At 32.4% G+C, this 13057-nt stretch overlaps 3 protein-coding genes across 3 annotated transcripts; all 3 read right to left on the minus strand.

The window, feature by feature from the left end:
• On the minus strand, nucleotides 1-1590 carry LOC139899248 (probable inorganic phosphate transporter 1-7). The gene has a single exon (XM_071882065.1). It carries the CDS (start codon nucleotides 1588-1590, stop codon nucleotides 1-3), a length of 1590 nt encoding a protein of 529 aa, XP_071738166.1.
• A 2258-nt stretch (nucleotides 1591-3848) lies between these two features.
• Nucleotides 3849-4256, minus strand: LOC139902558 (uncharacterized mitochondrial protein AtMg00810-like). Its single transcript, XM_071885169.1, has one exon. The coding sequence runs from the start codon at nucleotides 4254-4256 to the stop codon at nucleotides 3849-3851; it is 408 nt and encodes a 135-aa protein (XP_071741270.1).
• A 7646-nt stretch (nucleotides 4257-11902) lies between these two features.
• On the minus strand, nucleotides 11903-12523 carry LOC139902559 (ethylene-response factor C3-like). Its single transcript, XM_071885170.1, has one exon. The coding sequence runs from the start codon at nucleotides 12521-12523 to the stop codon at nucleotides 11903-11905; it is 621 nt and encodes a 206-aa protein (XP_071741271.1).
• Nucleotides 12524-13057: the final 534 nt, after the last annotated feature.

Genomic DNA, 13057 nt, shown 5'->3' on the forward strand with positions numbered 1-13057 from the left:
TTAGGCTCGTCTCTCGCCCATTTCCTCTTCATTCTCACCCGACATTTCTTCAAGCGATTTCCCTTTCGATTCGGGTACTAGAAATGTGCACAATGTTCCCAAAAGATTGATTACACCTAACACGATCAACGAGTTCTTCACACCAATGCCCGGTGGGTAACCATGATCTGTCTTCTTTGGGTCTCTGTTTTGAGCCAAATACAAGAACCCGAAAGCCCCAACTATCGCTCCAAGTTTTCCTGACGCTGCGGATATTCCATGGCAAGTGGACCTCAATCTAGCAGGAAATATCTCGGCTGGGACAACGAATGTGGTGGCGTTCGGGCCAAAGTTTGCGAAGAAGAATGTTAATGAGTAGATCACCACGAACCCGATGTTATTCTTGGGTTGGATCCAATAGTTATAAGGGAATGCTAATACAAACATGAAGATAGTCATCATTATAAATCCGATTAATTGAATTGTGAATCGACCTATTTTGTCGATAAGAAATACTGTGAACCAGTATCCAGGGACAGTACTGCAAAGCGCGATAAGTGTTTGTGCTCGTGCAATTTTATAAACTTCCTGAATCGCGTTCATTGTTTTCGCGGGTGGGATCCATCCGATGGCCGAGAAAATGTCCTTTTGAAAAAGATTCTGACTGTAAAAAGCGATATCGAGTAGAAACCAAGTACTTGTAGTTCCGAGTAAATGAAGACCATGACGTTTTAAAAATTCGGCACTGAATAGCCCGAATGAGTGATTTGAACCTTCCATCACTTCATCAAGTTTTTGTTGCTCTGATTCGATATCTACTTGTAGAACCCTAGACATATCTGCAGCTGCTTTTTTGGCATCTTTTGCCACTAGAGCGGTAAACCTTGCGGTTTCTGGCATCTTCATTCTCCAATAGTATGTTAAAAGTGCTGGTATCGCGCCAACCATTAGTATAATCCTCCAAACATAATCAGCTTCTGGCACAGTAGACTTTATCGGGTCAACTTCATACGAGGGTGCTTTGAAGTGGCTATCAAATATCGCGGATATAAAAATCGCGAAAATTCCCCCTCCCAAGATCCCAAATCCTTGCATAGCAAACACCGCAGCTATGAACGCACCACGAGTCTTTTTATTTGAATATTCGGACATGATAGTGGCAGATAACGGATAATCACCCCCAATCCCAAACCCTAACCAAAACCGAAAAAAGCAAAGTGTAGTCATCACCCCTTTCGGGTGGCCACCAAACGATAACCCCGAAGCAATTGAACAAAGGCACATTAGCATAAGCGTGATACCGTACACTTTTTTTCTTCCTAATTTATCTCCTAGCCACCCGAAAAACAACTGCCCCGCTAGGGTTCCAACAAGTGCAACCCCGTTTACCGCAGCAGATACTTCAGGTGGTAAACTACCCGGTTTGGAGGATCCCGGTTTATAGTAATAAATTCGACCTAGTAATTTGGTCACAAGCGAGATACAAAAAAGATCATATGCGTCCGTAAAGAACCCCATCCCCGCTATCACAATCGCCGTGAAATGGTACCATTGTGTTTTCGCTCCATCAAGGGCGTTTAGCACTTGTAAATTCCCTGAAGATGGATCCATGAATGGTGTTTCTGTACAATTCGAAAACGAAATCAATACATATTAGATTAACAAAGACAAGATTATGATTGAAATGTAATGAATACAAAGTTGATTAATCAAGCATTCATGCAATAGAAAGATACATAGTTACATTTATAGAATGGTGAAGTGAGACCTTTTGCTTGTTCTTCTGATCGAAAATAAAGTACATGTATATTTATTTATAGTATGTAACAAAAGAGTGTCTAAACTAAAATTAAGCGGCATATTCTCATTATTTTCGCTTCTCCAAGAACTCAGTCAAAAAAAAAAAAAAAGGAACTTATAAATAAATAGATCGAATAAATATAATAATATTCGCACCCGTAAGAGCTTGTATCGAATGTGCTACGAATAAATCCAACTTTCAAATCACAACATGGTTAGGTATTCAAATTTAGAAAAAAAGTATACGTATAGTGTTGTCTTATTTATTACCTTAGTTGTTTATGTAATTGCTACATCCTCAACTGCTTGAACTGTTCATCTCATGCAATATTTAGAGAAGAGTAGTTACTATCCTACGCGTCTATCTATCTGTGCTACAAATTCAACCAGTCGTAATTTGGATACCCCGTATATCTATAGAAGACAGTATGTGAGTATTGATTACATAATTTTGTCAGGTGTGAGATCTCTAATGGAGATCTAAATGCCTAAATGGAGATCTAAGTCAATTCTCAAAAACTACGACTTTAAGGCTTGCCTAAAGAAAGATATTTTGTATGAGAGATGATAATTCTAACATGATTTTAATTGTTCCACCATAATTTCAAGCATTTTTTCCAAAATATTCCTTAATAAATTAGAACAAAAAATTTTAAAAATTTTGAGTAAGCCTTTCATTAAGGGTAGTTTAGAAATTTTAAGTGGAACAAGTAATTTTCATGGTGGAAATATCAATTCACTGTATGTATAAATGTCACGTAGACCGCGTTAACAAGTCTAACAAAAATAATTGAATAATTGATAAAGTTTGGATTTTAAATTTTGATATATTACAAATGACAATATACAACTTTATATAAAGTTTGATAATTTCAATGATACATTCATTGTAATCGATACAATACGATCGCTAAAACTTTAAAGGACCGAGCTCGCCTATACAATTTAACCTACTACAAGTATATATATATATATATATATATATATATATATATATATATATATATATATATATATATATATATATATATATATATATATATATATATAGTCATAATTAAGAGAGAAGCACTTTTTTGGGGGGAAGGGGGAAGCAAATTTTTTTTTTTTCGTTTTTTGAAAAAACGTTGTTCACGAACATTATAGATTAGATGAAAATATGAACATTTAAAAAAGACACTTTATGATGAATGTCATTATTTTGGCGGCAAAACGCTCGAAGAAAAAAATAAAAACATTCAATGCATTGAATGTTTTGCTGCTGAGTTTATTTGCATCGTTTTGTTTTCATCTTGTGTGAAGTGTTTTTTTTCGAATTTAGCCCGATTTAGAGTTTAGGGTTTTGGGTTTTCGGGTTTACTCCGTAAACCCTCAACCCAAAACCCTAAACCCTAAACCCTAAACTCTAAACCGTTCGTGTTAAATTATTCAATCTAAACCCAAAACCCTAATTTCTAAACCCTAGTAGCTAAACCCTAATTTATAACCCCCTAATTTCTAAACCCTAATTTCTAAACCCTTAAAAAAAATTCAGCAGCAAAACATTCAATGCATTTAATGTTTTTATTTTTTTCTTCGAGCGTTTTCAAGCCAAAATAATGACATTCATCACAAAGTGTCTTTTTTAAATGTTCATATTTTCATCTATTCTATAATGTTCGTGAACAAAGTTTTTTCAAAAAACGAAAAAAAATTACTTCCCCTCACTTCCCCCAAAAAAGTGCTTCCCTCTTGATTATATATATATATATATATATATATATCCTAATTTGCCCCCACAGTCAGAACGCGAGTTTGAGAACAGACGTTCAAGCCGAATTTAAAATCTATAAATAACCATAGGGAGTCCCTTATAACAATATAACAATACTGAGATGTGGTAGGGACCTGAAGAACACGAACATCGCTTGTAACAACCGTATCACACATGAAATTTATATCGATCTCAATATGTTTTTGCGTTGATGTTGTATTGGGATGGTAGAGAGGTAAACCACACTCACGTTATCACAATAAACCAAGGTAGCATGAGAGAGCGGAGAGTGAAGTTCGCGAAGTAAGTTACATATTCAACATGTCTTAGCAACAACATTAGCAACTGTTCGATATTCAGCTTCGGTACTCGAACGGGATACGGTTGCCTGTCTTTTAGAATACCAAGATAAAATATTATCACCAAGGAATACGTAATACCCAAATGTAGAGCTACGAGTATCAGGACAACTTACCCAATATGCATCAGAGTAGGCAATGACTTTCGTAGAGGACACAAAAAGCTGAAGGCCGTTATTAACTGTCCCACGAACACAATGCAACATGTGTTTAAGAGCACCGAAGTGAGGTTCCCTTGAGTCATGCATGAACAAACACAATTGTTGAACAACATACATAATGTCAGGTTGAGTAAATGTCAAATATTGAAGTGCACTAACTAAAATGCGATATAGAGTGGGATTACTGACTAACCTAATGACCATTGGTTACCGTGTAATCTGAAGTTAGCTTTCCTCTAATACTTATCTATTTTTTGTAATTAGTTAATAATTCATCTCTATTACATGTACATAATGCAAATGATATCTCTTAACATTGTGAGAAAATAAAAACACATATGTAAATTTAGTGAGATAAATCATGAGGAATTTTAATTTTTATGAGCTCTTATAAGATTTAAAGTTAAAGGATTTTTCATGGTATTAGGAATTTGATTCAGCTTAAAATATTTCTAAAAGTTTGTGTTTACTTGAGGACAATAAAAGCTTAAGTGTGGGGAATTTGGTATCGCTTATTTTATACATGTTTGAAACATCAATTTAAAGCAATATTATTTCTATTTTAAGGTAAAATGTGTCTATTTCATGAACATATTAATGTTTTATGTATTTCGACTATTCTAAGTGATTTTATAGGAAAAGTGATGAAAAAGATGTTAAAAGAGAGGCTAAAAGTGATGAAAAGATGAAAGCTGAATGAAATAAGGATGAGGAATGAAGTAAAAACGGCTGCCAGCTATGATATTGAAGATCATAGTGGAATTTCAGAAAAAGCCAAAACAGCTGACGGCTGAAAAAGAGCCGCCGGGCATCAAGTGAAAACAGCCCCCGACTATTAAAGGGTCGGCGACTATCATGATAAATAATTGAAGATCGGAATATTTGAAGACAATAATTCGAGCCGTCATTTATGAAAAGATTCGCCGACTACCAAAGAAGGTTCTAGAAACGTCAAAAGGGCCGTCGACTAATACTTGTAGCCGCCGGATAAAATGGCAAAAAGCTGTCGGTTGTCCAAACAGCCTCCGGCTCGAATGATCCGATGTTTTTATGGGATTTGCACTATAAATAGGGGCTCAGTACAAAGTTAAAAAAATGTACAATTCAAATCAATTTTATTTACGTTTTTAGTTAGTTTTCTTTCAAGAATAGTTAGGGTTTTTACATTCAAGTCTTTAAGGATTCTAATATCATAACGCATGTGTTTTACAATTCTTTTGAGGTATTTATTATTTACAATTCATGTTTAATGTTATTTCGATGTTTACTTCAATTTTTGAATTATTTATTTACTTGATTCTTGTTATTGACTGCATGATGAGCTAGATTAACTAGTATTCACTTAGTATTAATGTTAGTGGCGGAACCAAAAAATATTTTCATCGGGAGCAAAAAAAAAAATAAAAGCGTTCATATTCACTATAATTTTTTTTCCATGAAATACAACTTTTTGAGTCATGGCTTTTAGGTTGTGGGCAAAATCTGTAGGTTTTTTAAGCAAAATATGTGGGCTTTTGGGGGCATAATCAAATTTTAAGCCTGAAAATTTCAGATTCACTTGGGGCAAAATCAAAAAATCCAACAATTTAACACTGAAAATTTCAAATCCACTAGGGGCGGGTACCACCCCCTGCCACTATGTAGTTTCACTCGTGATTAACATGATCCCTAGTTAGGGTTAACGATAATTCTAAGTTGTTTTTATAGCTTGTAGGAATTGGAATTCTTATGTTCAAATAAAGAACCATTGATTATTTAAACATTAAGATGGAATTGTATACGTAGGTAAAATGATAAGATTAATGAACCTAGTTAATCGTAATACTTGCCCCTTACTAGTTTTCCATGCATGTCAACCTAGGTAGTTATATTTATAATTGAATACGCACCAGTTTAGGATAATAAGTTGACTAGTATACACCTAAGTCTTAAGATCGAGATGAGTTTTGCAACATATTGTATGTCTACCCGATATATGAGAGTTGGAGATTTAATAAACCTAGTTAAGTCAAACGCCTGAATCATATTAATCTACCTAATTCATTGTGAGGATAACTATTTACTGGTTGGTCTGACTTAGTAAGTAGAGATTTGAACTAAAGTACAAATTAATTAAACTATACTTTCAATAAAAGGTTAATCCAAGCTAGGAGGATTGTGAAAGTTCAAGTGAATATCATTTATCTCTTATTGTTATTTGCTTTTATTGTTTAGTTATTCAAAAACTCCCTAATTAAATTGTGACAACTTAATACAAAACATAATTGTCGTACTCTCTGTGGGACGAACTTGACTTACCTATTGCCTATTATTACATTGATCGGGTGACATAACGTGAGATTATGATCTTTTTGGTTTCAAGGTCAAGACAACGGTACCCATAATGATTGGATAGGTGGCCACAGAAGATGCAAGGACTGAAACATTTGGCTAGTTTGCGAGTTGTTGGGATGTGTGGATAACACAAGCAACTAAAGACACATAGATGAATTTTTTTTAGGGTTTTTGCTATAAAGTCTAATGAATGGTATATCATTTGAGATAGTAGGTGGAAGAATGTTGAGAAGGTGTGTAGCCATGTGAAGTGCTTCAACTCAATATTCCAGTAGTAGGACTGTAGGAGAGCATGAAAAAAGACGAAGTGAATAGTGTTATTGATAGTGCGAATCATTCGCTATGATATACCATTTTGTTGGGATATATACAAACATAGGAAGCGAAACTCAATGTCATGGGTCCCAAAGAGATCATGGAATAAGGCATTATCATATTGACCTTCATTGTCGCATTGGAGGGCTTTGATTGTTGTGTTGAATTGATTTTTAACATGTGTGAAGTTGTAGTAATTTTGAAAATGCGTCAGATTTCTTACGCAAAGGATATTTTCATAAAAAGTGTGTAAATTGGTCTAATAATAGCATGTAATAATTAAAACCGCTCACACTAACAATGGAAGATGTCTATAAATCCAAATGTGTTATTTCGAAAAGTTTAGAAATAATGGAAGTAGAGCGAGAAAACGATAATCTAACATGTTTTCCTAATTGATGCATGACATAAGGTTTTAGTTGGGCTTTATTACATTTAAAGAAACTATGAGAAACTTTAGTATGTAAGACATGATATCCAAGGTTTCAAAAGCGATTATACCAAAGATGTTGGCTCAACGTGAGTAAAGCAATGTTGGATACGTTGGATGTAGTGACATGATAAAGGTCACCATCACTATCACACCGAAGAAGAGTATGTCTTGTGCGGGCATTCATTATAGAAAAACCAAGCTCGTCAAATTCAATGGTAGATTTTTGTTGTCTTTATTAAATTATTTGACGAAAATTAGATCTTTGATAATATTTTGGATTAACAAGAATATTGTGAAGATGAATTGGTCTATAAGGCTTGCGTAGGTGGCATTTTCGGAGTTTAAAACAAGTATGGTGGAACCGTCACTGACAATAACCGATGAAACAATGCTTTTCATTATATGCTGTCAAAACCGTGATTGCAAAAATGCTCCCTCTTCACGCACAACATACCACGCATGATGTATCATGGCCTGTTAGTGATGCGCGTTGCCAAGATACACCGAGACTTCCTCATCGCAACACGCACCAAACATGAGCGCGGTGCGTGGTTGAGTTGCAGGTCATCTTTGAATTGTCATATCTTTTGATCCATAGCTCTGATTTAAGCACCGTTTTTTAATCGTATATTTTTTCGAGATCTATTGGTTGGTAAATGTTTGTCAAAAGATGGATCTCGAAAAATACAAGATTTAAACAAACATCAGAGCTACAAGTCAAAAGATACGACCATTCAAAGTTCAGTTCTGCCGCAACATGCATCACGCACCAAGCACCACGAACGGTGTGTGGTGTGTATTGTGCCAGAAATGGGGTTGTCTTGATGATTATCTCGGCTACACGCATCACAAACAGGCTATTATTCGTCATGTGCGGTGTCTGAACTACTAGCATATATGAATATTTTAACCAATTTCCCTATTTAAAGTTGATTTGAGACTACTTAGCCCAATTCACTTTTGGGTTGCAATTAGTAAAACTTAGGGGAGCAAATATTGGGTCGACATATATATATATATATATATATATATATATATATATATATATATATATATATATATATATATATATATATATATATATATAACACAAAGTTTTCGAAGCTTGTGGTTGAAAGTTATTTATGGACATATATATCTATATATATATGATAATAATTATAATAATAATAATAATTATTATTATTATATAATATATAATATATATTAATTAATATTAAATTATTAGAAACTCCGTATATGCTTTGCTTTTGTGATGACCATATACGAGTAAATTGCAATTGCAATTGCAATTGCGTTTGCAAGTTGTGTATACTTTAGGTAAATGTGTATTTATTTTCGGTTTTTATAAAACAAATTATTATAATCATATACATTATAATTTATAATAACTATAATTATTATAATACAAATTAGCTAAATTAAATTTGTTTGAGTTTTAATCCCCTTACATATGTTATATATTGGTGGTTTATTTGGATTTGAATTTTTTTTTCAATGTTAGATGATAAAATTTGTCAATAACACAGGCTCTAAAAAACAAAAGAATTTTCAAAATTTATCAACACAACGAGCTCTTAAATAATTCTTATATTTTTTCTATTTTTTAGTATCACTATTTACATATGACTATGAATTGTAAATTAAAATTTTTTCACATTGTACCCTGCTTAGTTGGCACCATTTGATTAAGTTATGTTTAACATAACTCAAAATCACTTTTAGCGATAAATATGATAGAGAGTGTTCATGACCAATACTACTACTTAATAATCATTCATGCATTTGAATTTATAACAATCCTACCACTACCAACGGAGCATTTCTTTTAAGCAATAGATATGGATGTGATTTGAATTTATAGTTTAAGTTCTTAAAATATTTGAGAACACCGCAAATATAACTATTATATTATTAATTATACATGACGACTTCTCCAAGTATCATTATTTTATTGAAATGACTAACAACTTTTCTTAAAATTAAATTCGCGGGTTATACTTTTATTCAAAAAATAATTGTATATAATAATATTAAATTAATATAACTTAGACTTTACTAACGTTACGTTTCATGACAAATTTTCAATGTAGACATTAAGTTACTAACACTATCAAAAGCCACTTTTAAAATTTGTCAACACCACGGGCTCTTAAACTCAAAAAAATAATTGTTTCGAAAAATCAATTAATTTTGCACGATTACTTTACCCACCGTGCAACGCACAATTTTTGATATGTGTCAACAACACGGGCTCTTAAATAAGTATTATACTTTTCCTATATTTTTGGTATTGCTATTTCCATATTAATATGAACTGAAAATTATATTTTTGCACGGATTTTTACACACCCGTGCAACGTACGGGCTCACAAAACCTAATATATATATATATATATATATATATATATATATATATATATATATATATATATATATTATATATATATACACACACACGTTCATTTGCATATACTGGGTGAAGTATAGTGACCCAATCAAGAATTTATAGCATTTTTCGATATACCAATACTGTTATTATTAGTATATAACTAGTAAAATAGGCCCCCGCGATGCGGTGGGCCTTTCGGGTTATATATTCATATTTAACATAGTGTTATGTATTTACAGAATTAAAAAACTCGTTGATGCAGGTATGTTTAGATACACGTGGTTAGTACCTTATGTACCTAATAGCCTACGGGTTTTTAACGCCAGAAAAACCGCGTAAAAAAGGGGGACGAAACCATCGATATGATGTAGTTAGTTCGAGTTGTTTATTATATGTGTATATATATGTATGAAAAATAGCCCGAAATGTTAAGTTTTTTTTTTTAAAATGCGTTCGTTTCGCGTATAGTTAGTTGCGTTGTGTTCGTAAATTATTTTCTAGTTAAACGGTGGTGCCGTAAAAATTTAACTCGCGGCGAGCGAAAAGATACGGTCCGTTAAAAATTCGTGTGGAGTTTGATTAAAGTTTTTTAATAAAATAATAATTTTACGTATTATACCCTGAAGAAGTTGTAGGTTGTATCATAGTTTAGGGGTAGTTTTGTAACTTATTGTTGATTGTCGTTTTATAAAACGACCAATTTTTGAATGGCAATTAGTATTGATTAAAGTTTTTTAATTAATGTATAATTTTATGTATTATACGCCTGAAAAAGTTGTAGATTGTATCATAGTTTAGGGGTTAGTTTTATAACTACCAATTTATGAATGGCAATTAGTATTGATTAAAGTTTTTTAATTAATGTATAATTTTATGTATTATACCCCTGAAAAAGTTGTAGATTGTATCATAGTTTAGGGGTTAGTTTTATAACTTGTTGTTGATTGTCGTTTGATAAATTTGGAATGGAAAAAAAGGACCAATTTTTAGACGGAAATTAGTACAATTTTTAGACGGAAATTAGTATGTAGGGTAAATAAATTTATTTATTTTTGTTAATATTTTAAATCCAAGTTGAAACACCTGAGAAAAAAACTCGTATATATGGTTTCTCATTAATATGTTGTCATTTTGTCATTTATGATAGTAGAAAACAATGAATTAAATTGTAAATAGTACATGGTTAGTTAACATGGAGTCACGTAGGACCATATGTATAATTATTAATTCCATTTCAATATTAATATAATGCAATAAGTTGTACGATCACTATTAATTTATATATAAAGTATATAGTATATATAATTATAATTTAAAAAAAAATATATATATATAATTATAATTTATAATTATGTATCACCCGGTACCAGGTCTCGCGCTCGGAGGCTTGATTACCCGAGGTTTTAACTTCTATGGGGAAGTAAATGTACTCGTTCATAGTAGGGTTTCCTCGCTTATCAAAAAAAAAAAATGATTAAAAACCATTTGAAATATCTAACAAGAATAAAGAACTTCCTCATTTTCATCCTTCTTTGAACTCTTCTTCTCCCAAAATGGTATCTTTTAACCTAACAATTATTGTAGTTATCCACTTAATTCAGTGATTGAAATTTAAATGAGAATCAAATAAGAATTACGGATTAAAAAATATGTGGAAATAGTAAATTAAGTATTTATTTAATGTGATTAACTTCGTTTATATGTAAATATTAATATTAATTGATATTGCTGTAGTTTAAGTTGAGATCATATATAAAACCTCTAAATGCCCCCATATATTACTATTACTATTATTATTACTAGTTAAAACAAATGTGAATCGATTTATTCACACGAAAACAATCTAAATCGTTCTCGAAGCAAATGTGTTTCTTTTGTATGTTTCCAATTAAATGAAATTGAAAAGTTTTTAGATTTTATGTTCTCAATTAAACCCACATAAATGTTCGCATGCAAATAATAAAAGTTAATTAAATGAAAATAAACACATGAGCTAATAGTGTCACATAATTTCTATTACAGTTCTCGTTAGAACGTTCCTCAAATTTACTACTCCATTTTCAATATTATAGCCACTATAACAATAACTACTATATAATATAGCTATAACTTAACTATATACTCCAATATAGTATGGAGTAATATCTTATTCTTGTCATCATATCTTCTAGATTAATATTAATAAACCTATAAAATAAAAACTTTTATAAGCAAAATCAATTGTAATTTTTTATGCAAATTTTTATAAGCAAATATTGTACCAAAACAAGTTAACTTATGTTAACACAATTGATCACCTTTAAATTTCACAAGTTTTTCAACATTAAAATCTAAAAAAACACAAACAAAAAATTGACATAAAAAAAGTTGAAAATTCTAAGGTTGTGGTGTTAATGATTCACTAAGTAGTAACAAAGCTTCCAAATAATCAACACCCAAATCTTGAAACACCACCATAGATTTTTCCTCCGGTACGGTGGCAGCCACCACTTTTTTCTTTCCGGCCACCGATTTTCGCCTCAAAGAATGTCTATTTTTTAGTGTCATAACAGGTGATAACCCTTCTTCAAATCCATATTTCATTTCCTTCAATGATTCTTTAACTCTTTCAACCGGAAAATTCAATACCGCCAACGATCCTCTAGTCGAAAATGCGGCTTGATCATACGCCATAGCCGCCTTTTCGGCACTATCAAACGTCCCAATCCATACCCGAATTCCCTTTCTTGTTGAATCTCTTATTTCGGCTGCAAATTTGCCCCACGGACGCTTTCTTACGCCTCGGTACGACTTGAACTTCGGTTTTTCGGGTAGATTTTCTTTTTTTGTCGATTTTTGAAAATCGCCACCATCAGCCGCCACGAATGTATCGGGAAATATGATGTCATTCAGGTCGAATTGATTGAATGGGTGAGCATTGTGATGGTATAGAAGTTCATCCCATGAACATGAACTTTCCGGCGAGTAGTTGTCGGTGTAATGATCGAAAGTCATCATCTTTACGGTGGTTTACGGTGGTTTGTGACGGTGGAGTGAATAAGTGAGTAACATTGAGGGTGTCTTAGCTTTTATATATATAGCTAAATATAAAAAAGTCTAGCGACTTTATGAAAATATTAATTAAATGAAGATTATTGGAATTTTTTTAACGGAATTTCATATATATTTCAAGAAAGGGATTGATTACTTCAAATAAGTGGGGATTAGTTGTATAGATATGGTGTGATTGGATGATTAAAGAAGGGCACGTGACAAATATGACGCAAGGCGGCCGGTCCAACTCAGATGGGTGTGCCAACGTGGACGTAATTAGGCAAGTCAGCATGACAAGTGGGATGATACTTTTAGTTTAGTTTACAACAACTGTTTAAACTTACTAACGATATCCCTTGAGGCTCTAGTAGAATCCGCTAATCCCCACCATAGATTTAATCCATCTACAAAACATTTAAACGCGCTAACGACATTCCTCTCATTAACAAAACTCATTTTTTTTTTTTTTTTTTATCTCTTTTGTATGTTGTATTGTTG

Source organism: Rutidosis leptorrhynchoides, chromosome 3 (genome assembly GCF_046630445.1).
Source record: "Rutidosis leptorrhynchoides isolate AG116_Rl617_1_P2 chromosome 3, CSIRO_AGI_Rlap_v1, whole genome shotgun sequence".
Classification (NCBI taxonomy): Eukaryota; Viridiplantae; Streptophyta; class Magnoliopsida; order Asterales; family Asteraceae; genus Rutidosis; species Rutidosis leptorrhynchoides.